The sequence below is a fragment of the Anastrepha obliqua genome, chromosome 4 (assembly GCF_027943255.1).
Source record: "Anastrepha obliqua isolate idAnaObli1 chromosome 4, idAnaObli1_1.0, whole genome shotgun sequence".
NCBI classification, from domain to species: Eukaryota; Metazoa; Arthropoda; class Insecta; order Diptera; family Tephritidae; genus Anastrepha; species Anastrepha obliqua.
The window spans coordinates 62,212,319-62,237,952 of record NC_072895.1 but is presented as its reverse complement, the minus strand read 5'-3'; the positions used below and the strand labels follow the sequence as shown (position 1 = coordinate 62,237,952).

At 38.4% G+C, this 25,634-nt stretch overlaps 1 protein-coding gene across 1 annotated transcript in view; it reads right to left on the bottom strand.

Moving 5' to 3' along the window:
* Positions 1 to 24,520, bottom strand: part of LOC129245538 (probable nuclear hormone receptor HR3) — a 99,694-nt gene extending 75,174 nt beyond the window's left edge. The window contains exon 1 of the mRNA XM_054883746.1: positions 23,038 to 24,520. Within this exon, the coding sequence (XP_054739721.1) occupies positions 23,038 to 24,520 (1,483 nt within the window). The remainder of the gene's footprint in view (positions 1 to 23,037) is intronic.
* Between the last annotated feature and the right edge of the window lie 1,114 nt (positions 24,521 to 25,634).

Sequence of the window (25,634 nt, the reverse complement as noted above, 5' to 3'; positions counted from 1 at the left end):
TTCTCGGGACAAAAAAAGCGATATAATATACTTTAAGGTCCACATGTAAATGCCGAAGATAAGACGAATAATTTAAAAAGGCGACCCCTACGTTTGGCCAAAAGAATTTTTTTTTTTTTGAAATTGTCTTGCCAAAATGCTTTAGACTCAGAGATGTGCAGCATCCTCCTCCTTCCTTCCTAATTTAGATTTTTTCCAGATTGGCTTCAGAAAAACTACATGGATGCGACCCTCATGAGAGCTCTGATAAAATTCAATACAATCTAAAAATATTTTGAGATTGACCTTACTACCTCTAACCATCTTTCATTTATGAATAATGTTTTGTTATAATTTCTTCTTATAGATTAAGATTATTATTATTATATTCTGTTTTAAACGGTAAGATAATATGATTTTGTGGACTAATTTTTACATTAAATACACAGAAATATTTACATCATATTTAATGGTTATTAAAATGTTACCATAGACATTGAAAGGAAAATAGCAGGTTTAAAACAAATATATTTGCGATATGTTTTGGACATTTAGTTAAAAGGGACCTATACTTATAGTCCGAAAAAATTGATGTTCACTCTGACGAATTACCCACATATTTCAAATTATACTAGTTTCTTTTAGGTTCTTTTGGCCAAATGGGTTGGTGCGTCAGAAAACGTTTTTTCAAATAGCGGTCGCCCGTCGGTAGACAATGGCAAACCCCCGAGTGTATTTCTGACATGAAAAAGTTCCTCATAAAAAAATATCTGCCGTTCGGTTTCGGCTTGAAACTGTAGGTCCCTCCATTTGTGGAACAACATCAAGTCGCACACCACAAATAGGAGGAGGAGCTCGACCAAACACCCAAAAAGGGTGTAAGCGCCAATTATACACATTTTTTTTTACAATTACACCTCAAAAGAGAGTCCATTGGTCCTGAAAAAGCGTAAATAAAATCAATTACAAAAATTATTCGACTCTATTCGATTCACGAACGTTTTTGGGACTCGCTGATTACGAATAACCTGCCAGATGTTCAACATTTAAAATCAGTAACCCCAGAAACTTCCGAGTACCTAGTTTAGAACGAATTCCATAATTTTTTCACCCCAAAATTTGACCGCCATATGGAATCCGCAAATTTGGATTTTGAGTATTGCAAATTTGATTAACTGAGATAATCAGCGAGTCCACAAGACTCGGATTAGCGAGTATACATATTATACTTCTTAATTTCAAATAATTCAAAAATTAAATACCATTGCAAATCAAATAACAAAACATAAAACCCTTTAGCTACACGCTCGGTCCGTAAATCCTGGTGAAAGAGAAATTATACCGCCAAATTTTAGCTTTCTTTCCGGCGGGTTTGGAATGGAAGAACTTGTAGCGAAAAAGGTGCAAATTTATATTAGATCATACCAAGATTTAGCAGCAGAATACATGGCCGCACCTATATCGTCTTGTATATGAGTAATTCACTCAGGTTGACATCAACCAACTGTTCCCACTGCTGAGTGTACCACTGAGTGCCAAAGCACCCAAATATGCTCGAATGGGGTGTTATTATCTAAGGAAAGTTAGAGGATGTCGAAACAATGCAGAAGAAACCCTGGGAGCAATTGGTGCGATACTTGAAGAAATACGAAATTCGGTTAATTAGTATAGCATAATTTTTTTTTGCTTGAAATTAGTATAAACTAACGCGAATATACACAACGTGATATTATTTCGACAAATACAACAATCAATTTATTTATTTATTTATTCAATCGATTGAATACCAAATACTAAAGTACTCAATAATAATAAGTACTGTTTCAATACGAAGAAAGATGAGCCATTAAGCCGGTGAAACGCTAGTATAATACAGTCTGTGTCAGAAAAACGGAACCGCTATTATTCATTAAGTAATGTAGACAGTATGTACAAAACTATGAGTCGCAATTACTCAATAAGCCGTATAGTCTTCATCGTTGTCAAGTATATCCTGGCATTTTCTTCGTCGACAAACAGAACTAGATTTTGCGGACTTGACGCACGAGTTGCCTTAAATCATGGACTGGCCTTCAGACAAGATGCGTTTTCATGGTTTCCCACACATTTTCGGTGGGGTTGCCGTCTAGGGACTGGGAAGGCCAGTCCAATACTGTGACGGGATTTTTGTGTTTTTCTGAGAGCAGTGGTTTTGGTGATGTGGGACGGTAGGATATGTTCGCCTCCTTCAGTCGACGTTGGATGGTGTTGATACTCACATATATTTCCTTTTTAGCAAGAACTGATCGTACTTGGCGTAGTCACAAAGAAGGGCCCCGCTTAAAAAGTTGGACGATCACTTTATCCTGCTTTTTTTCGTCACTCGCTTTTAGCCGCTCCCGGAAAAGTCATCAACATTTTTATACACTTTATACCGCTGATTCCGCACCAAAACAAACTTTTTCGATTTTTTAATCACTTTTTGCGTGCTTTCCTATATCACATCACTAGAAAAAGAATTATTTGTGTCGAAACTATTTTGCAGAATATTTGTTCTGAAAACTGTTTTTTTAGATATTCTCAACTTAGACAGTGTTTATAAATAATTTTAATTTATCATGAAATGTAGATGTAGTACATACTAGATATATTTATATACCTCGAAATATTGCGTCGGAGAATAAGTTCATAGCGTTTTTATATTTTCGTTTATTTTACAAAGATTTGTTTGCTGTTTGGCAAAGGGTAATCATTTATTCCATAGAACTCTTTCTGCTCCATAAAACTATGTTAATTGTATTTTTGAGTTTTTTAATTTTTTATATTAGTTTTGATGCTTAGAAATGGAATACCCAGGAGGAAAAAAATCAACATTTTCGACACCTGCTCTTCTTTGCGTTTTATCGAGTCCAAAATTCTGTCGAAGCAGCCTGGGGCATTTGCGACGTGAAGCTGTCATAGGTGAGTGTACAGCACGGAAATTGTTTGCAAAGTTCAAAAATTGGTACTTTCACATCGATGACACGCCCCACAGTGGAAGGCCTTGTGAATTCGATGAGGAACGTCTCAAATCACATTTGAAGGAGAACGGTCTCCAAACCAGTCGTAAATTAGCGGAAATGTGATAATAAAACGATTCTCAGTCCCCCTCATTTAATGGGATTTACCAAAAAATTGGGAGCCTGGGTGCCTCGCGAGACCTGATCGACATGGTCCAACCATACTCCTTCACGGCAACGCCAGACCCCATGTTGCACAAGTCGTCAAAGCCGCACTGCAAGAGCTCGAATGGGAGGTCCTTTAGCATCCGCCGTATTCTCCAGACCATGCACCGACCGATTACCATCTTTTTCGCTCGCTGTCGAACCATATGAAGGGCGTTACATTCGATAATAAATAGGTCCTTAAAAACTGGCTCAACCACTTTTTTGACACCGGACCAAGCGATATTTGGGGAACGGCATCAACAAATTGGTCGAGAGGGGGGAGGATGTTGGTAACAGCAACGATGAGTATATATAAGGACTGGTTAAATTTCAAGGGCCGATGTGAACCGCACCTAAACGTCAAGTTTTTCTGCATTTCATTTGACATTTTTCAATTTCAGACTAACTCAATTTGAACCATTGAAAGATACACAATCGAGCGACGCGTTAAAGTTATTCAGGCTTATTATGAAAACGGGCGTTCAAATCAAAATGCATATCGCGCACTTCGTTAAGAAAATCAGCTTCAGTGATGAGGCACATTTTCACCTAAGTGGATTCGTCAATAAGCAGAATTGCCGCATTTGGGCGAATGATAATCCCAGACTGATTGCCGAAAAACAAATGCACCCACAAAGAGTGACTGTTTGGTGCGGTTTGTGGGCCGGTGGCATCATTGGGCCGTATTTTTTCCAAAATAAGGCTGACCGGCCGTTACTGTGTTCGCTATCGTGAGATTATAACGAACTTTTTATGGCCCGAATTGGAAGATATGGATGTGGACGATATGTGGTTTCAACAGGACGGTGCCACTTGTCACACAGCTAACGAAACAATGGCTCTTTTGCGCGAAAAATTTGATGGCCGAATAATCTCACGTCGCGGTGATGTCAATTGGCCGCCAAGATCATGTGATTTGACACCGTTGGACTTCTTTCTTTGGGGTTATTTGAAAGAAAAGGTGTACGTCGATAAGCCAGCAACAATTCAAGAGCTAAAGGATAATTCGGCACATTAACGGCATAGAACCTCAATTATGCCTCAGCGTCATCGAAAATTTGGACCATCGGATGGAGGTGAGCCGCCGAGGCCGCTGCGCCTATTTGGCCAATATTTTGTTCCATACGTAATTGAGCCCTACCAATATTATCATAATAAAGAGAAATGACAATAATTTCTTAAAAAAATTGTATTTTATTCAAAATCAACACCGGCCCTTGAAACTTAACCACCCTTTATGATTGATGAACTTTTTGTTTCAATAAAAGTCTTCGGAAAGAACGCTACGCACTTATTCCCCAACCCAAGATATCGATTAAGCCGGTATTATGGAATTTCGAACTTCAATTCGGTGCGTTCATAAAAATATTACGCAAGTATGTGTAAACAAAATTCAAGCAAGCTCACCTACATAAATACATATGTACATTAGGGTGGTCCAAAAATGCATGGGAAAAAATTTATATTAAAATTTTTATGCTGCCGCCCCCCATAATGGTAAAGAATGAAAAATAAAAAGACCCGTATTTTTTTTTTTAATCAGACCATATTTAATGGTGCCGCCGGGGCTTTGAAATATCCCATGTATTTTGCATGGGAAAAAAATACTTTTTCGTAGATTTCATGTAAAAACCTGGAAAATGAATATATTTTAACCGGATACCTCAGTTTCTCTTCATAATTGGTCAGGGAATAACAACCAATTATGAAATAATTAATTTTTTTGTATTAACTATTTTTTATAGAACCCCAAAAAGCCCCCATAAAACGAAAATCTAAGAAAAAATCGAAAAACAATATTTTATATTACTTTTATGAAAATAGTTAATACAAAAAAAATTAATTATTTCATAATTGGTTGTTATTCCCTGACCAATTATGAAGAGAAACTGAGGTATCCGGTTAAAATATATTCATTTTCCAGGTTTTTACATGAAATCTACGAAAAAGTATTTTTTTCCCATGCAAAATACATGGGATATTTCAAAGCCCTGGCGGCACCATTAAATATGGTCTGATTAAAAAAAAAAATACGGGTCTTTTTATTTTTCATTCTTTACTATTTTGGGGGGCGGCAGCATACAAATTTTTTTTGGACCACCCTAATGTACATATATACGTAAATCTTTAAAGAACACAATCCAAGTTCATTTTTGGCATGCCATTTCTTCACACACACATACACACACACTTACATATGTTTGTAAATAAATATGTGCCTAATCTGATATGCTCCTTACCCCCTTAAAACTTCAAGTTGAGTTGTTCCGTTATGCATTGCTTTCGAAAGTGAATTTATATGACTTGGGTCTTCCTCTTGCTCCTTTGCCAATCGCTGCGCCTTCAATGCGATTTGAAGCAATTTTTATACATAGATTGCCATCGCTGTGGTTTGGCAGTAAACGCATCTGCACTGACCTATCCTATTGCCCTACATTTTGCGGACAAGTTGCTAGCATGCATATTCATCCACATATATAAGCAAGTACATATACATACATACATAGGTTATAACATAAATATATACGTGAATTGTATGCAAGGGAATTTATTTTTGCGCCTAAGCTAGAACCGTGTGTAGATTGCATTTATACATATTTATATTTATGTACATATATGTATATGTGCGTACATATGTATGTATACGTTTGTGAAAAGTTTTATGACACATTGCAAATTCAGACGTAGTAAATTACATATATTTACATGAGTGTGCATTTGTGTGGACTTTAGTCCACAGATATTAGTATGGAAACTATGCATACATAGGTACATACATACATACATATGTGCAAATTAGATATTTGTTTTTGCTTTGTCTCTTCTACTTCGCCTATTTTCATTGCTGTCGCAATAGGTAGCCAAACGTCGAAACTTTGAAGTGAAGAAGTGTCAACCTGTTGTTAGCGAATGCAGTTTACTTAAAAAACCAAAACAAAAACAAATATGTATGAGTATATTTAATTATGTATTCATGTGAATGGATGTATGTTGCAAAAATCGATAATGATAACCTTTCGAAAGAGGTTGATTTATTGTGATTCATTTTAAATTATATCATTAGAAAATGTTTATTTTGGATCTTCAATTTGATAAAATTTCATAACATATAAATTTTAAGATTTATATTGTAAAATTTTTCTTGAAGGTTTCAAAGTACTCATTACCTCGGGTCAAGTTTCATTTCATACCACAAGAAATACTAGGAAATTGAAAGAAAAATAGAGTAAGACAGTTAGTTCCTAGTATCAGGATCTCTATAGCTGAGGCTGCACTTCTCTATATTTCGTTAAGGGGGGGTAGGGTCACAAAATCGAATTTTTTTTTCTTCACTCATCTTATAGTAAATCATTTCAAGAATGTTGTGTCAAAATTTTAAGTGGAGCAGAACTCTCAAAGTTATAGCCTTCGTAGGCACTCTACCTCGAATGCGGAGCATCGATAATTTTTCAGAGTCATTTTTTCAAACGCGTTTTTCCCGAAACGACTTATTAAAAGTCGCTGCCAATCACAACTTCGAAACTATTCAACCGATTCTTTTCAAATTTGGCACACGTTTTCTAAATCAAAAATACCTCCCCCCCCCCCCCCCGCTGTTTTTTTTTAATTTTTTTTTTTAAGGTTGTTTTTCACTTACAAATATGGCGAAATTTTTCGCCAAAAATGCTCGTTTTACGTTTGTTTGCCACCAAAACTACAAAAACGAAAAAAAAAAAATTTATTAATAATATGACCCGTCTGAAGCAACACACATGTGCCAATGTTTAACCCAGTCCTTCATGCACCCCTGGTAGGCCGACGAAGGGATGGCCTTCAGCTTCTTCTTCGCATTCTCTTTGATCTCCTCTATTGACTGAAATCTCCTTTCACGAAGTGGTAACATGAACTTGGGAAACAAAAAGAAGTCACACGGGGCCATATCAGGTGAATACGGCGCTTGCACGATGGTATTTACTTGGTGTTTGGTCAAATAATCCAGCACAATTTGGGCCCGGTGGGATGGCGCCTTATCATCATGCAAAGTCCAAGAATTGTTTGTCCACATTTCCGGCCGTTTGCAACGTACAGCATCTCTCAAACGTTTTAAAATCGATAAATAATATTCTTTATTGACTGTCTGGCCCGATGGAAGGTACTTATGGTGCACTACGCCTTGGCAATCGAAGAAAACAATCAACATCACCTTCCCGATACTTTTTAATCAAGCTGTGATTGCCACAACAATGCAACAGCTGGCAGCGATGATGAAACGGAATAAATTATTGTGAACAAAAAAAAACCCATGTGATGCTAAGCTCGTTATTTTGTTTTTTACGTCATACTTTAACTGAAAAATTCGACTTTTTTAGTTTCAGATGATTCTACGACGAATGCCGATTGGCACCGCAGAGCACCTCTCGAAAAACATATCTCCAAAAAAACTCTGTCATGGGCTTATTTGTCAATATTTTATTATTAATATTTTTTAAAAACTTATTGAAAAGATGTACAATAACATGCAACTGATTTTATTAAAGTATCTTAAGCCATATTTCTGTATAAAATTCAAAAAAAGTGTTTTTTTTTAGCGCTAAACCCTACCACCCCCTTAAGAAAATGTTGGGCATGCGTGATTTTAGAACAGCTGTTGGCTCATTCACGAATTTAATACGAGTTCTTATACAGGAGTGAAATACTCGTATTTGTGAGCCATGCAGACAAAGATAAAGAGATATTCTTTTTTCCACTATTATAACTATTCAACACAAAAAATTTTTCAAATATATATATAAATTTTTGGGTGTTTGGCCGAGCTCCTCCTCCTATTTGTGGTGTGCGTCTTGATGTTGTTCCACAAATAGAGGCACCTACAGTTTCAAGCCGACTCCGAACGGCAGATATTTTTATGAGGAGCTTTTTCATGGCAGAAATACACTCGGAGGTTTGCCATTGCCTGTCGAGGGACGACCGCTATAAGAAAAATGTTTTCCATAATTTTAGTGTTTCACCGAGATTCAAACCGACGCTCTCTCTGTGAATTCCGAATGGTAGTCACGCAACAACCCATTCGGCTACGGCGGCCGAAAATAGAATTGTATAATTGATCTGATTTTAAAACTGGATAAAGAAGCAAAGCGAATGGGTGTGGTGGTGAACGAGGGCAAAACGAAGTACCTTCTGTCATCAAACAAACAGCCGGCACACTCGCGTCTCGGCACCCACGTCACTATTGACAGTTATGATTTCGAGGTTGTAAAAGACTTCGTTTATTTAGGAACCAGCATTAATACCGATAATAATGCTAGGCCGGAAATCCGACGTAAAATCTGTCTTGCTAACAAGTGCAACTTTGGACTAAGTAGGCAAGTGAATGGTAAAGTCCTCTCTCGACGAACAAAACTAACACTCTGCAAGGCTCTCATCATGCCCATCCTAACGTACAGCGCAGAAGCTTGTATGATGGCAATATCCGATGAGGCGTCGCTTGGAGTGTTTGAGAGAAAGTTTCTGCGCAAGATTTTTGGACCTTTGCACGTTGGCAACGGCGAATATCGCAAGCGATGGAACGATGAGCTTTACGACGACATAGACATAGCGCAGCGAATAAAGATCCAGCGGCTACGTTGGCTGGGTCATTTCATCCAAATGGATACAAATGCTCCGGCTCTAAAAATATTTGAAGAGATACCAGCTGATGGTAGCAAAGGAAGAGGAAGGCCTCCTCTGCGTTGGTAAGATCAGGTGGATAAGGATTTGGCTTCACTTGGTGTGTTCAACTGGCGCCGGTTAGCACGAGAAAGAAACAACTTGCGTGCTTTGCTAAACTCGACCAAAATCGCGTAAGTGGTTATCGCGCAAATCAGGAAGAAGAAGAGGACCAGTTATCAGGTTGATGCCATACAGATTTCTTAAAAATCTTTGACAGGATCTCTCATAAAATTCTTGCGATTAAATTTTTCTATCTGCGATTTCATTCAGTTTTTTTTGCAATAGAATAAATTTGTTATTATTGATGGAATCTCTTCCACTGCATTTATGCCGACCTCTGATGTCCTCCAGGGTATCATATTAGGTCCGTTAACTATTATTTTAGATATATTTAAATTTTTACAAAATTGCTTAGACTGCCTTATACAACGTGTAAGTGGTTCATTGCGACTAACACTGGTCTTGTAATTAGGTAAATGAAATTTATTGCTGAGTCGAAGGTTACGAGTAGGTCAATCAAAAAGTATTAGCTTCAGTAAGAAGTGGCATTTAATATGATTCGAGGCTATGCTCCTTATAAATATTACCGATGCAATTTTACTTCGAATTTCTAATGTTGGCAATGCTAAAAAAAGGCATATACAATTTATAAGGAGGCAAACTATAAGGCCAACGAAAGAATGCCAAATTTAGTAAAACGTTTCAGAACCTTCTCAATTCAAAAAAATGAACCCATATAGAATGGATCCCAGATAACGCTGCTGCATTCGACGCTTGATCTAACAAGAGAAAAATACAACTTCTTCAGAAAACGCAAGAATTGTAAATTCATAGACAAATTCGCCACAAATTCGAAACTAAAATTTGAAAATAAAATAAAATTGTATAATAAATAAAAAAAAACTTTTTCATTTCAAAATTTACACCCTTTCATTTGAGCCTTCTTCCATTTTAACCTTCCCTTACAAAAAGAAAGATTCAAAATCTTTACTTGCGAGAGGCCAATCGATATAAATCGTAAGATTGAGTTTCGGAGTAATTAAGTTTCTTTGTAACGTCGCCACATAAATCTCGTGATTAGCTTTATCTAACAAATGGATACATAGATATGTGTGTATATGTATAAGTATACCTGTGCATACATACAAATGCAAGCATATGAGGTGCTGAAGGAGCACGCCCTTGAAATACCTGTTCGAACTGGCTAATACAAGTGGATTGGCCAAACAGCCATAGACACGCGTAGCCTGATGCATATATTAGTTGAAAATTTTTGCAAAACATATTGTAATCTTCATTTTCGCAAATTTTAAGCATTAATTTTGCACTGTTGTGCAATGATTTCGCTGCTGTGATTTCTTTGGTTGAAACAATTATGTTAAACATGGAAAAAAGCGAAAATGAAATAGTTAAAATATAATGCAATAAAACTTAAAATATATTTTGTAAAAAATTGTATGAAAAATAAACTAAAAAAGAACACCATCAATAGTAAATAAATAACTATTTAATAGATTGTAAAAAGTTTTTGAATCAATTTTGCATATAAAATATTATGAAAGAGAAACACGCACACACACACACACACAGGCACATGCCTCTTACAAAGTTTGCCAGCAAGCGTTCATTTAGTGCAATTTGGCGCGGTTTGATGGCTCGTTTTCGTTTATTGGTTCAACTAAATTTAGTTAGTCGAAACGATCGTCAATCGCTTTCGAAGCGCTTTGGATAAATAATAATGACCTGTGTACGTCATGTGAGTGTGTGTTTGTATGTATGTTTGCATATACGTAGGTATGGTTGTGTATGCATATATTTAAATATATAATACGTCTGCGCATAGGAAAATAACGAATTTATAATAAATACAAAATACTAAAAAAGTGATAGTGTGCAGATAGTTTTGTAATAGCTTGGAAATTGTGAAACAACACTGTTGCGTTCAAAGACTAAAAACCAAAACCAAGTCCAACGACCATGTTCAGGGCCAAAACTAACAGCAGCATTGATTGCAGCTGTAACAATACAATAACAATAACAACAATAACACAAACAGCAGCAGCTAGTCTACCATCAACCAGCCACCGCACCGCCAACAAGACTCTCAACATGGCCAGAGGTGAATTGTAAAAAATCGCAAAAGACAACAATAACAACAAGCGTATGCACACACGTACTCACATGCTTACAAACAACCAATAAAACCAATTGGAAACAAAAATTCCCCGCTGTGGTCACAAAAAAATGTGAAATTTTGCAAAAGTTCGAATAATAAGGAAAATATGCATGAGCCGGTGATGGTGGATGAGAGGTGATTGCAGCAGCACGCACGCAGAGGGAGCAATGGTGTACTTTAGTATTAGCTACTAATTATGGATATGAAATGCTGGCATGCGCCAATTTGTGTTGGTTTGTCAGTGTGCGTTCGCTTTTGGGTTGCGCGTTCTGCGTTTTGCTTTGCTTTTCTTCGGTTGATTGAATGAGTTGGTGTGCAGTTCTTGCGAAGGCGCATGCGCCATCGACCGTGATCAATGCGAATTAACGTTTGCTTAACTTTTGCCAATCTTTTAGTAGTTGTACGAATAACAATCTTTTTTCTTTTTGCTAAAAACTAACGAAAACCCCAAAATATAGTCATTGTTAAATTTTCTATTTGAGTAGTTTTGGTACATTAGATTGAAGCGGTTGTCCAGTATGGGACACACTTAGGATCATAGCCCATTGTGATGCCGCATGAAAAATGTGTCTTATTCTCCCTAAAATCAAAGTAAACTTTAGAAGATCTGGAAATCAAGGAAACCGGGCTGAGATCTTCTACCTAAAGTGGTGAGTCCTCGAGACCAGGACAGTGACACAGCAGGTGCAAATTCATAACTTCCTCTTCTTCACCTAGATAGCTTCTCTAGAAATAATGCGCCCGCACGCCTGGCCTCTGGACGTGTCTGTCCATAAGACTGTGCCGCGTTGTAATAGAAACCAGTGTGTTAAGGCTATTTCTTGTTTTGGATCTGTCGACATTCTGTGCGTTAAGCATTGGGAGTTGGCCACTATTATCGGGCGATTCTGCTGTTTGGTTCATTGCACCATCTTTCGTTCGTTATTCTTACAACTTTCCCTTAAATAAGTCGCTTGCATGGTTGTGGTGGTATTGCCTAGCATTGGTATCAGTGTCTATGTATTCGTTAGAGACTGTAGTGCCGAATCTCGCTGGTTCATCAGCCCTACAATTTCTCTGCATGTCACAATGGCCAGGTACCGATACTACTTTCGGATGAAATTACTTAACCATATCGTTAAAAGATGTGCGTCATTTCAAGGCTGTCTTAGAGGTTGGCAATTATTTTGTGATGGATTTTATCGCTGCTTGGCTGTCAGTGAAAACGTAGATATCATTTGTCGGTATCGTATCACACTGACCAAATGTTATAATCTTAATTATTGGCATCAGTTCAGCCTGAAAAACACCGCAATAGTCGGGAAACCGAAAACTAAAGGGCATCGCCAGATGTTCGAAATGTACCACCTTGTCCTCGAGCTTTGAGCCGTCTGTGTATCCATTCGATGGACTCGCCTTGCCTTACAGTGTCTCGATCCCACTCTTTTCGTTAAAGTAGAAGAGTCGTAAACGTTGTGGTGGTAGTTGTTGGTGGGATTGCATGACCAATCAGTCGGGAAAGCTCCGAAATGCCGGTTAGGATCTTACTTTAAAGAGAAGTCCTGTGGGTCACACTCTATTTAAAGCCTGTTGTATGTCCAAGCTCCTCAAGGATGATTCTGAAGGGTGGAGAATCTGATTCTGAGGAACCAAATTCAGAGAACGAGGATGCGTTTTAGGTCAAATCACATTAATATTCTTATAGCAATAGAAACCTTCAAATAGCTGGAAAAATTGATCCCAAACTCTAAGACTAAAATACTTGCAACGGACACATAAATGAAATCTTCGGATAAAACAAATTGGTCTGTTGTTGTTTGTGACCAAACCAGTCAGGAAGGATATTTTCAAGGAATATTTTTAATCACAATAAGCCAAATATAGTGCAGTATTGTTTTTCCAGTGCTTAGCATTTTCTCTTCAGAGAACAAATATTGAAATTTATTCAAAAATGCACTGGAATTGGCGCGTGTTCCAATGAGTGGGATAATCTATATTTCTTATAAAACAAAGTCCCGAAATTCGTATGTAATGTAATAACTTCGTACAGAATGCTTTGGTTTGCAAGGGATATTTTGTATTTCTCAGTTTAGTTATCCGGGAAGTTTAATTTTCAAGCAAGGGGCTTGACAATATGCAAAAATCTAGCAAAAATCATCACATCAAAACTGAACAAATCGTTTGAAATATTTATTCTTCAATTTTTACTTTCCTTCTGCATCAATAAAATTAGACATTTATTTTTTAATAACCAAAAATGACACCTCTTAAAAACATGTGTTTGTGCGTATGTTCGTTTTATGCAAAATGTGCCGAGCTGCGTTCAGCGCATGGCGAAACGAAAACTGAAGGTGGCATCTTACCAAAACAGTTACTTTATTTTTCGCCACCTTGACAAGTTTGACGTCAGGCTCCGCTCCAATACAAAACATAATTATTGACAAACCAAAATATAGGGTGGGCCATGTAAAATTTGTTTTTTGAATCGGCTATAAAAAGAAAACTAACCAATATTTTTTCAAACTTTTTTCTTTATTTTGAAGATTGAACATTGTAATTTATGAATGAAGAATAATATCGTTCAAATGACTGCCACGACTGTCTTTACAGTAGGCCATTCGATCAACCCAATTTTTAAGCACATTTTCAATTGTTTGGGCTCCAATTTCATGAATGGCAACTTCGATTTCGTGTTTGAAAGCAACAATCGTTTCTGGATGGTTCGCATAGCATTTGTCCTTAACGGCTACCCACAAAAAATAGTCCAACGGGCTTAAATCACAGCTCCGAGGCGGCCAATTGATATCGGAATTTCGGCAGATTATTCGGTTTTCAAAAGTGGTAGCCAAAAGTTCGAGTGTAACTTTGGCAGTGTACAAGTTGCACCGTCCTGTTGAAACCAAATGTCGTCCATGTCATCCTCTTAAATTTTTGGAAACAACTTGTTGATCATGTCACGGTAACGCTCGCCATTTACTGTAACCGCGGCTCCTCGCTCATTTTCGAAAAAAAAATGGCCCGATGATGCCGCCAGACCAAAAACCGCACCAAACAGTGACTCTTTGTGGATGCATTTGCTTCTCTACAGTAACGTGTGGATTGTCTGAGCCCCAAATACGACAATTTTGCTTCTTGATGTAGCCACTGATGTGAAAATCAGAAAAGAAGAAGAAGACTAACCACTTTGGAAATAGGTTTTCCATATTTCCAAATTTTGTTCAGGCGTATAGCATCCCATTTCGTAAATGTCAAACCTTTAAGTAAATTATGAACACATTTGACATGTCATTTGTGTTACCATTCTCAAAAAAATAGGTGGTTCAAAAAACGCTATATGGCCCGCCCGTTATTTTCAGCGAAGTAATGCTTCCATAGGTAGGCCAATGTATGCCAAAACCAATGAAAAAGATAAGAAATGAAAAATAAGAAAGGTATGTATATATTTTAATTGCTTAAAAATTAATTATATTAGGTGCGCAACTAAGTTCATTGAAAATATTGCCCATCGCTGGCTACTTTTTCCCATCTTTCTGTAAGATCTCGTATACCGTCGCTGTAAAACTGTTCATATTTGAGGCTATCCACGGATCCAGCCAATTTTTAATGTCTTCATATGAATGGAACTGTAAGTCAGCTAGACCTTTGCCATCGATCGGAACAGATGATAATCAGACGGAGCAATATCTGGAGAATATGGCGGGTGGGGTAGGATTTCTCATTTCAGTTTTTCCAGGTAGGTTTTAGCGGGTTTGGCAACGTAAAGCCGAGCGTTGTCATGCTGTAGAATCACTTTTTGATACCTCTCCGCGAACTGCGGCCGCTTCTTGCGCAGTGTTCGGCTCAATCGCATCAATTGAAGTCGATACCGATCCCCAGTGATGGTTTTGCTTGGTTTTAATAGTTCATAATAAATAACACGAACTTGGACCCACCAAATACATAGTATAACCTTCGCAGCGTGAATATTCGGCCGAGGCGACGACGTAGAAGCATGACCGGGCAGTCCCTACGACTTTCTTTTCTTTGGATTGCTGCAATGAATCCATTTTTCATCACCCGTCACGATGCGATGAAGAAACCCCTTCCTTTTTTGCCGCTGGAGCAGTTGTTCACAGGCGGAAAACATCCCTTGGTTTTAACTCATAAGGAACCCAAGTCCCCTGTTTCTGAATCATTCCCAAAGCATGCAATCGCTTGGAAATAGATTGGCGGGTAACTCCTAATACTCTTCTTGTGTTTGACACGGATCCTCATTGAGCAATGCCTCCAATTCAGCGTCTTCAAAGGTTTTTGGCCTTCCTTCACGCGAACGGTCGTCAACATTAAAATCACCGTCTTTCAAGCAACGGAACCAATCTCGACACGTTGTTTCACTTAAATCAGCATCCCCATAAACTTTTTGTAGCTCTTGATGCGCTTCAGCCGCCGTTTTTTCGAATGAAAGAGGAAAATCAACACTTCCCGCAAATGACGATTACTCGGCACAAAATCAGACATTTTCACAAAACCAAAAGTATACGATACCAAAACAAAATCACTAATGTGTCGAAGCAGTTTGTTTACCATATGTCTAAGCTTGGTTTATGACGTTTAGGTTATGTTTGAATCGACTAGTATGCAGTGCTGGCTGCACCTATTGACAAACAGCGGGAACTTAGTTGCGCACCTAATAAATGTGGCGCATTTGCCACATATTCCCATACAAAGACATATTACCCGGATGCTTTAAACTCGGTAAAGGGACTCGGCAGCAGAATTCTGCCCGCGCATTTCCCTCCTATACACACACTCGACCAATCAATCGTTGTTCACGAACGAACGCAACGAAGTAACTTGAATTTACTCTACGAGTATGAATATTCTCACCATGTAAGATGTATGACTCATTCAATTATCTGGTTTTGAAGAGCATGAAATGGATTCCATGTGACAGATCCATATTCGAATGGAGACCTAAGAAAAGAGTTGTACACATTTTTTTCGGGTACGAGTCTCTGAACTCAGAATTAATTCACTTGACAAAAGCCAAAGATGCAAAAGCCTTATGTCATCAAACGTAAAAGCTGGATCAAAAATTATACCAAGATCCAGAAATTTACCAAGTGATGGTCTTTTCAACTTCATTTACTTTAACAAAGAACTGATACGCGCCTGGTAATTTTTTTTATGATCCTCTTCCATTTACTCTTATAGGAACAAATACAAATTAAAATATTAAACATTCAACAGAAATAAAAACTGTTTCTCTTTTACGCATTAGCGCCGATTTACACAACGATTTACGGCGACATCTGGCAGGGAGACACTGGAATCTCTCTTTTCATGTTCCATTCGCGGTCACACCGGCAAAATTGTTTTCGGCAACATTTTGACGTTTACTGCTTTAGCATCTTCGGTTTCGGATATATTCTATAATACAACCCGCTAATATGTAAAGCGGAGTACATTCGTCAACAACTTCATAAATATTTCAATGAAGAATGCAAATTCTTAAATAATAGATTTGTTATTGCTATTTTTTTTATTTACATATATATATAAATTTTTGTACTTGAATAAAAAAGTATTAAATTAAAAATTCTTCATATATACATAAATAATTAACTTAAAATTAACTTGAGGATCTAAAAAGGGAGAGAAAAATTATAATTCAATGTCCCATAACTTTTTTAAATTATACCTACTGCATCTCCCAAGCAGCGCTCTGGTTTGTCATCGTTCTTCCGTTTGATTGAAAACCAACACAGAACTCAGAACTTTCTCCCACAAAAGAAGAAAACACAAAAAGAAGAAGAAACTGTCAAAAATTGCTTTAAGATTGGAAATGCGAATAAGAAGCACAAAGTGTGTCGCTAGCACGGGAGAAAAAATCTCTTACTCTTCCGCGGCTGTCCTTCTCCTCCGAAAAAATTATTCCCCGTGTAAATGGACACTTAGCTAATGATTTTTCATGTTTTAATACAATCTCTAATCAAACTAATAAAAATAAACATTAGAAATGTAATATATCGAAATTGGCAGAAACTGCTTTCAGGGCAAGTGAAAGGACCCGAACATTCTAGTGTTAAGCCAGAAATTAGATTTGTACAAAATCAAGAAGACCGCATAAGGATTGAATGCGTGCTATTTAAAATTATACAAAAGATTTGTATTAGGCAAAAATATACTATGATCCGGGTTTGGTATGCTGAAAGAAACAACGCAACTATTTGCACCGTAATAATGAACAATTTGATGATAGTGCGCAATCAGCCATTAACCAATTGACATATATGCTAACGCACATATGTATGTATGTATGTATGTATGTGCATACCATTTTGTACTTAAGCATTACAAAATATATGAATTTGAATACTTTGCCGCCAGCAAGGAGGTTGCGCATGCGCAACGCACCGTTACACAATAACTAGAAGACCTAGACACGCACAGTTGTAAAACATGGTGTAATAGGCATGCATGCATGTATGTATGTATATGTGCCTAAATATGCACGTGAGCTTACACATGTATGTGTGTATAATAACACAGAAAATGTATTAAAGAACCTGCATGTTTATATGCATTTAGGTAATTGTGATTCAGTATGTACGAGTAACTGTCAGTTAGTTCCATTCATGCGACGCGAAAACTCCGTTCAACTAACAATGCCACAAATACTCGTATGTGCATATGTACATGTGTATGTAAGCACCTATACATATATAGGGATATTTAATTTTATTTGTACTAAACACGCATGCAACCAGTGCTCCCTTTCCGCCCATTCAACTGATTGCCATGCTCATGCTGATGCGAAACAAAAACAAAAATAAATCACAAAAAAATCACGAGTTTCTTTGGCAACCAAGACAATGTCAGCCAAGTTACTACTTAGTGCGCCAGTCAGTTAGCCAGCCGCCAGCTAGCTATGCAGTCAGTGGGCTTCCGCGGCAGCACTTTTCAAGCCGCTTTTTTCCATTCTATTTTACTACATGTACATATGTATGGTATGTACTGCTTTAGCGCCTACATACATACGTACTTACATTCATACATACATACAAGTACTGGAGGTCTTTATGCCTGCTCATCATTCTAAGCTAGTCTTGCGCGTTCTTCGAGTCTCTTTTTACATGTCTATTGGCAATTCCACCGTCTTTGGCACACAGCTCCGACAAGCTAACTGTATAGTTTGTAGTTGAATATTTTACCGCTAAGGTTCGTGCTACGGTAAAATTATTAACACTAACTGCATATATGTATGTACCTATACAGATGCACGTGCGTGTGTGTGTATGTGAATGTTTACATGAGGTCTGGCGCATAGGCAGACTTCTGCGACTTGTGTATGTGTGTGTGGCCCGTAATGTAGCTCACTGTTGGAGCGCTGCCTTCGTATTTCGCTTCTGGTTCTTGTGACGACGGCGTATTCCCAGACGCCAACTGCAGCAGTGGCTTCGACTTCAATTTCAGCCCCAGCTTAAGCTCAATCGACTACAGCATAGGCTGACTGTTCTAGTGCTGCGCCAGAGTTCTGGCCTGGCCATAAGCAAACGAATAACGTCGATGTGGTTGAAACAACGGCGGTTGAAAGAAATCTGGCGAGTGAGGGAAACGGCCGGTTGGCGAGTATTGTGTAAGAATTTGAGAATCGCGAAATAATAGAACCCAACAATGAGCCAGTAACCAACACTAATCCAACAACAACAACAACAACAACAACATTACACTCAAGCATTCGAACCCAGCAGCAAATAGCAGCAGCAGCGACAGCAGCAACAAGTCACATGCAGCAAGAACCGCAACACCAAAAACCAACTTCAGGTTCTCTATTCGCATAAAGAAGTTAAGTCGAAGCCGTAGTCGAAGGCGAAGACGAAGCCAAAGCTGTATCTGTAGCTGTAGCTGAAGTTGTTGCAGCTAAAGCCGAAGAAACGTCTTCTTGACGCAGTTATGTTTTTCGTATGTGCGTGTATGTGTGTGTGTGTTAGAACGTGTCGGTTCTGTGGCTGTTAGCTTTTTGTCCATTCTTGCCGATTGCCGCTTATTGCTGTTGTTGCTTGCGGTTGTTCGCGTATTAGTTGGATCAGTGTGGAAAGTGGGACACTTGAAAGCGCACCACGCAAAGGTGAATAGCCAATAAATGTTTGCACCAACACATACACATGTACGAGTATACACAGCCGTGCACGTGTATAAATATACACGCTCACATACACAGATACACACATTCCCACACGAGCATGGAGAAATCTTCTTGGGGATTTTGCGATTACGTGTGTTATTTTACAGGTTGAAATTGCAGTTCTTAATTTTTTCTTCTGCATATATGTAAGTACTCCATTCTGATATTTGCTAATTTCTTGCTATTTTTCTTGCTTTTAAAGCTTGCATATGTACGTGTGTGTGTGAGTTTTTCTCGTTAACTACTTTGGCATTACTGTTACGTGCTTTTGCAGTTCTTGCGTTTTGCGGCGGTGAAACCACGCGGGGTATGTATTCCAACCATGGCATTTTAACGTTGGTTGCTGTTGATGATGATTTTGCAATTAAATCACAATAATAACAAACGCTAAAATAGCAAAACAACAGTTTCGATTTATGAGTTAATTGCCTTAATTTTTGGGTAATCATTAAACTAATATTTAGCGCAAAGTGTTGAACGGTTAGAACGGTTTTCGAACGGGCCAGGTGATTTTCATAGTAAATATACAATATATTTTTTAACAACTATTGATTTACAGCTAGCCAATAAAGATGTACATGAATACAATTTTAAGAACTGTATATTTTTGTGTAATGTTCTGTAATAATAAAAACCGTACTTTTACTGCGACAAATATCGGCTAGAGATGAAGATCGATTAAGTAAACGGTGCTTGCAAATTGCCATGAATTACTTGTCATGGTGGGCATTGCGAAAGATACGACAGCACCGTAGCTCGCATGCTTTAAAATGACAAATATTTTATCGTGAACGTTTGCTATTTTTGATTTCCTTTTGAACCTTTGAGCTGCACGGGTAAAGTGCAAATTTGGCGTGCTTTGCTATGCTTCTTAAATAAGTTTTCAATTTTGTTTTAATGTCAGCCTATAACGAGTATTGAAGACGAGTTCCGTTTAACGGTTCACTAGGCAGGGCTTGCTTACGTCTACCTTAACAACTTTTCTCGCTTTTTTACCGCGAGGAATCTCCACCTTCACCCCACTAAGTCCACGGCGACCCTCTTTACCACCTGGACAAAGAAGGGCAAACTGCAACTCAGGGTAAAAGTCAATGACACACCAATTCCGACTGCAAACAATCCCAAAATTTTGTGTGTAACCTTCGACAGTTTGCTCTACTTCTCTGCGCACACAACCGCAATTGCCACTAAAGTCCAAAATCGCAACAAGGTCCTCAAATCGCTTGCCGGCAGCACTTGTGGCATAGACAAAGAATTGCTGCTATCGACATTTAAGGCAATTGATCGTCCGGTTCTGAACTATGCTGCGCCTGTCTGGTCGCCTGGAACCAGTGACACGCAGTGTATAAAGCTCCAGTCTTGACAAAACAATGCCTTTCGGATAGTGACGGGTTGCCTCCTGATGTCCCCTCTTCAACACCTTCACGATGAGGCACAGATGCTCCCTGTAATGGAGCACAATAAACTGCTCAGAAAGCAGTTCCTGTTAGGGTGCTACCGCAGGTTTCACCCTTGCAGATATCTGCTTGAGCCAGAGTCGCCTGCTAGGCACGTCAGGAGATACCTATTAAATTAAGCCGACAAAATCCAGGGCAAAACTAACAGACATTTACTGGACCAGACAGTATTTAGACAGACAATAAATGACATTCACCGGGAGACGCGCACTAAGGCGCGGGTGTACCTATTAAATTTCATTCAACTGACAAACTGGTATTTGCCCTGAAGGCTACTCTCCCAATCGCCTCTAGCCAAAAGCATTTATGCCGTTTTTCTGAAATATATTAAATTTGAAGACTGGAACCGGGGTATTTTAGAAGGGTGTTTTTATTAAAAATCAATTTCGTGAATAAAATATGGCATTATTCGCGCTGCATGTCGTGATTAGCCAATGAAAAAACTAATAGCTCTAGATATCTTGTAAAAAAAATTCTAAAAATAGTAAAGGACTTTGATTCAAAATTACAAGAATAATTGGCGGTTTTTATACATCGTGGGACACCTTCATAAATAATTACGCCTATTTAAGATACAATATATTATAACATGTGTTGGAGCCAACTTGCAATTCAACCATGTATAGTTTAAGTACGAAAAAAATATCAACCCTGTTTGTAACTTCTTTACTTCTTCTTCTTGTATTAATGCTTACTGTGACTCAATTCACTCCAATAAAGTTCTTCAAACGAAACGGTGGTGTTTATATAATATATAATATTATATATTTAATTGCGCTTTTCTTTAACAACATGTGTTGCTATATAACGGCAAGAAAGTTACCATGAAAGAGCCGTTGCAGCTTTTCCTTATCGTAACGGCGACACCCTGTGTACTGTTAACTCGAAATTTTAAATAGCGCGCCAACGAAATCGCGATGACGGCGCCGAGTGATTTTTCCCTAAGTTTTTTTGGTGAATAACTAGGCTATCTTTAAACATGCATGAACATGCTTCTATTCTTTTGTTTCTTTCAACGAGGAGAATACATTGTGTCGAGCATTTGTTGACAAGTAGTTAATGTGATTGTAATACGCCTCCTAACATGAAGAGAACATTATTTTCTTATTTCGAGCGCCTTGATCCAGAATCAGAACCAAAAATAAAAAAGAAGGAAAAACAGGTAAAGTTAAAAATTTGTATCCAAGAACAGTCAGTGTACAGTTGGTGCTCAAATTAATAGAATCACTATGAAAAATTCAAGTTTCAGCCATTTAACTGATAATAATCAAAGAATAGTCTATTTTTAATATGTTGTTTATTAAATTTCTATAATACGACAAAAACAATATTCAAACCAGTCTTTTATTAAAAAAATATCAAAAAAAAAATCAAAAAATCAATATTTTGCGTGAGCACCTCGTGCAGCAATTAAAACCGGAATCCTTTTGGGTATGCTTTCAACGCATTTTAAGCAGTTTGTTTTTATTTGGTCGTCATTTTTCCAAATATTTTGCAGTCTTTCGCTCAGTTGTTCTTTATTTGTAATATTATCTTTCGATATTTCTGTCTTTGTTGACTCTTAAAGGTTCTCAATTGGATTGAGGTCTGGTGAGTTTCCTGGCCAATTAAGAACCTGAATTTTTTGCTCTTCCAAAAAGCTGCTCACAAAAAGCCAAATATATCGAACGGTAATTTCGACAAAGCAATGATTGCTACAATGTTTCACATTATACAAAAAAGTAGCATTTCCTAACATTTTTGCAAACTACACGTCATTAAACTCGGCAATTTGTTCCTCTACAGTATGATTCTAATAATTTGAGCACCCACTGTAAGTAAAAAGTTAACGTTTTTTGTACAAGATATTTTACTGTAAACAATCATTCTGTGTATACAAGGGTTTTCACTCCAAATCTTTTTAACTCGTGCATATTTTTATTATAACTCAACATGCAGAGCTTGATTAAGGAAATGTATCACTCTACGTAGTTGGCTTTTTACGTTCTTTACCTCTACGAAATATCATTTTTAGTTTCAAAATTCCAATATAATTTACAATATGAATGAAAGTAAAAATAAACTACAAATTCTGGATTTCTTACTTATTGTTTTAGATTGAAAACACAGAGAAGTCGAACCTTGAGGAAAATACAGTAGAACAAATTTTAGAACAATCTGTAGAACAATCTGTAAAACAATCAGCCGAAAAAAATACGTCAATACAAAACGAAATTCCACCCTCGGACCCGAAAACCCCCCCCTCCCCCCCGTGGATCCGGCACTGCATTGAATTGATTAATTGATGTTGGAGTTTATTTTAAGTACATTAAAAAATCATTACATGAATTCAATCACTTATAAGTACATACACACAGACGCAAAATTCTAAGAAATATTCGCAAAGTAAATGCGTAAAGTACAAACCTGTCATTGCTCCTCCAGCATTCAGTCCCGTCGAGGAGGACGGTGTTATTCCAGTTCCCGTAGTTGTGGTGGTTCCTTTATTCTGAAATTGTTGTTGCTGCAATTGCTGTGGTTGTTGCTGTTGTTGCTGCTGCACACTACGTTCATTAACATTCAGCCGCGTCACAGTAGCCGTTGCAGACGCTGTGGGCGCTGTGGCTGTAACAGCTGCAGTTACAGCCGTCGTGGGTGTCATTACAGTCTCAATAACGGTTGCCGCCGCAACCGGTTGCTCTACTTTAACAACCAACTGACGCTTCTTCGCCGCTGGTGCATGGCTAACACCGTTTGTGTCTACCGCCGTCTGCACCATTGCTTCGGTTGTCGAAGTGGACGTATTGGCGCTAACGGGTAACAATGCTGGCGGCGATTCGAAGCACACATCTACCAGTGTAGCGGAGGTGGTTTGCAGCCCAGCAATATCCTTCAGATCAATCCAACTGGCGCCCACCTTATCCGCATCAGACAGCGGTAAACTGAGCACACGCGTATCCGATTCATCGACGATGTGAAACGATTGCGCCGGTTCGATCTTTACGATAATTGGCTGGCTACCCGCCGTGATGTTGTTATTGCCACCGAGCACCTGTTGATGTAGTGCTGCTATTTCCGCATCGGCTTCCGCATCGTCGGACATCTCCTGATCGAAGATAGATTGCTGCAAAGCCTGCAAGTGTTGTTGACGACGTTCGGCACTCGTGGCAAAGGTCACAGCATTTGTGACGGTAGCAGTGGCGGCTGCTGCCGTACTATGCGTTTTTGGCGCTGTTGTGATGATATTGCGCGACAAAAGATCACCGGTTGCGGTTGTGGTCGCCGATGGTTTGCGTAGTACATCAAATTTTAATATGGTGCACTTATCTGTCTGCTGGTATTGGTGTTGCAGTAGTGGACGTTGAGACTGCAAATTAGCACCGGTGCTGCCGCTATTGCTTCTTGGTGGTGAGTTGAAGATTGGTGGCGGCGAAGTGGCCTTATTCGAGGTGGTCACTGTGCGCACTACACTTGTGCTTGTGCTTGTACCGCTGCTACAGCTGGCGACGCTGCTAACCGGCAATGGAATAATCGAGATCGATGGTATTTTGTTGCGAAAACTATTTGCTGCATGGCTGCTGCTGCAAACACCGCCGCCGCCACCAGCACCTGGATTGTCATTGCTGTTGGCGCTCACTGTTGTCACTCCTGTTGCACTGTGGTTGGTGTAGTTGCTATTGCAAGTGTGTATATTCACAGACGTTGTGGTGACTTTGGTGCCGTCATCCGAAGCGCGTCCGCCAGCCTTGTTGTCCTGCTGCTGTAGTTGCTGCGTGATCAACACGAGATTATTGGTGACATGCTGCTCGCTGGTGGCGCTGCGCGATGGCCGACAGCGTAGTGTGTAAGGTGGTGAGCTATGCGACGCTTTGGTGGAGCTGGCAGCGAGCGTTGAGTCGATGGGCAGCATTTAAATGCATTGGTTGGTTGATTGCGAATGGTCGAGTTGACGATTTGACGATTTCGATGAACTAGTAATTAGTCTTATTGGTGTTTGCTTTCAGTTATGTAGGTATGTATATATGTAAGTAAGTCTTTGGATTTTTTGCAGATTTAAATGTGGTGCTATTGCTTCGCTTTTGTTGCATTGATGGCGTTTCTTGTGTATCACCTTGCAGATATTTATTTTTTGATGGGTTCATAATACGCAATTCCCTGTTTGCTTGTGCGTTTGGTTGTTTGGTTGTTTTGTGGTATTTTATGCTTTTACTTGGTACATTTAAATAAGCACCTCATTTGAGAACTTCCTCATTATCACGTTTCGTGAGCTTTCATGTACGATTAATGCGCTCTATAAATGCATTTTTAAAATCATGGATTTGTTGGCTTTCCTCGTTTACGTATTTTTCCATCTTACCGATCGTGACACTTGCGTGAGCATGCTTTGCAGGTATATTTGAATGCATGCACGCTTATTCGGCACACGCAGTGAAACTCTAAGAATAGTTTTTACTTATTTTTGTTACGTTTTACAAAGCGTGCGTTTCGTGTAAGTGTCCTATATCTAACCCGAATTTGTCAAAGTTTTTGTTTGTTTTAGACGTGCAGTTATGTATGTTTATTTATACCTTTATTTGATTCAGAACTTGCTTTTCAGCCTATTCCAAGTGCGATTTCAGGCTGTATTACTATTCAAACAAATACCCATTGGCTATTTTCTCATCACAATTTAAGCTTCTCTGTTGAGCTGACCACTTGAATTTGGAATCAAATTATTCCCTTGGAAAAGTTGTCTAGTGCAAATCGTGTTTTTCTTTCGTGAGTGCGTTTTTTGTAAATATTTGTTAAAAAAATTCTTTTTAAATTCAAATTTAGACAGTCAGCATTTACATGTAGCGAAATTGCGACCCAACCATCGTAACTTTTACAATTCGTGTTTGTGCGTGCGACTTGCGTGAGTTCCAAAAATGTTTCATCGGCACTATTTGTACCTATTATTGATTTTACACCGCGCTCATATGAGTTTTTTGCTTAGGCGAGTGTGTTTCTGTTTCTAAATGCTGATTATTTTACTTTTACTCATT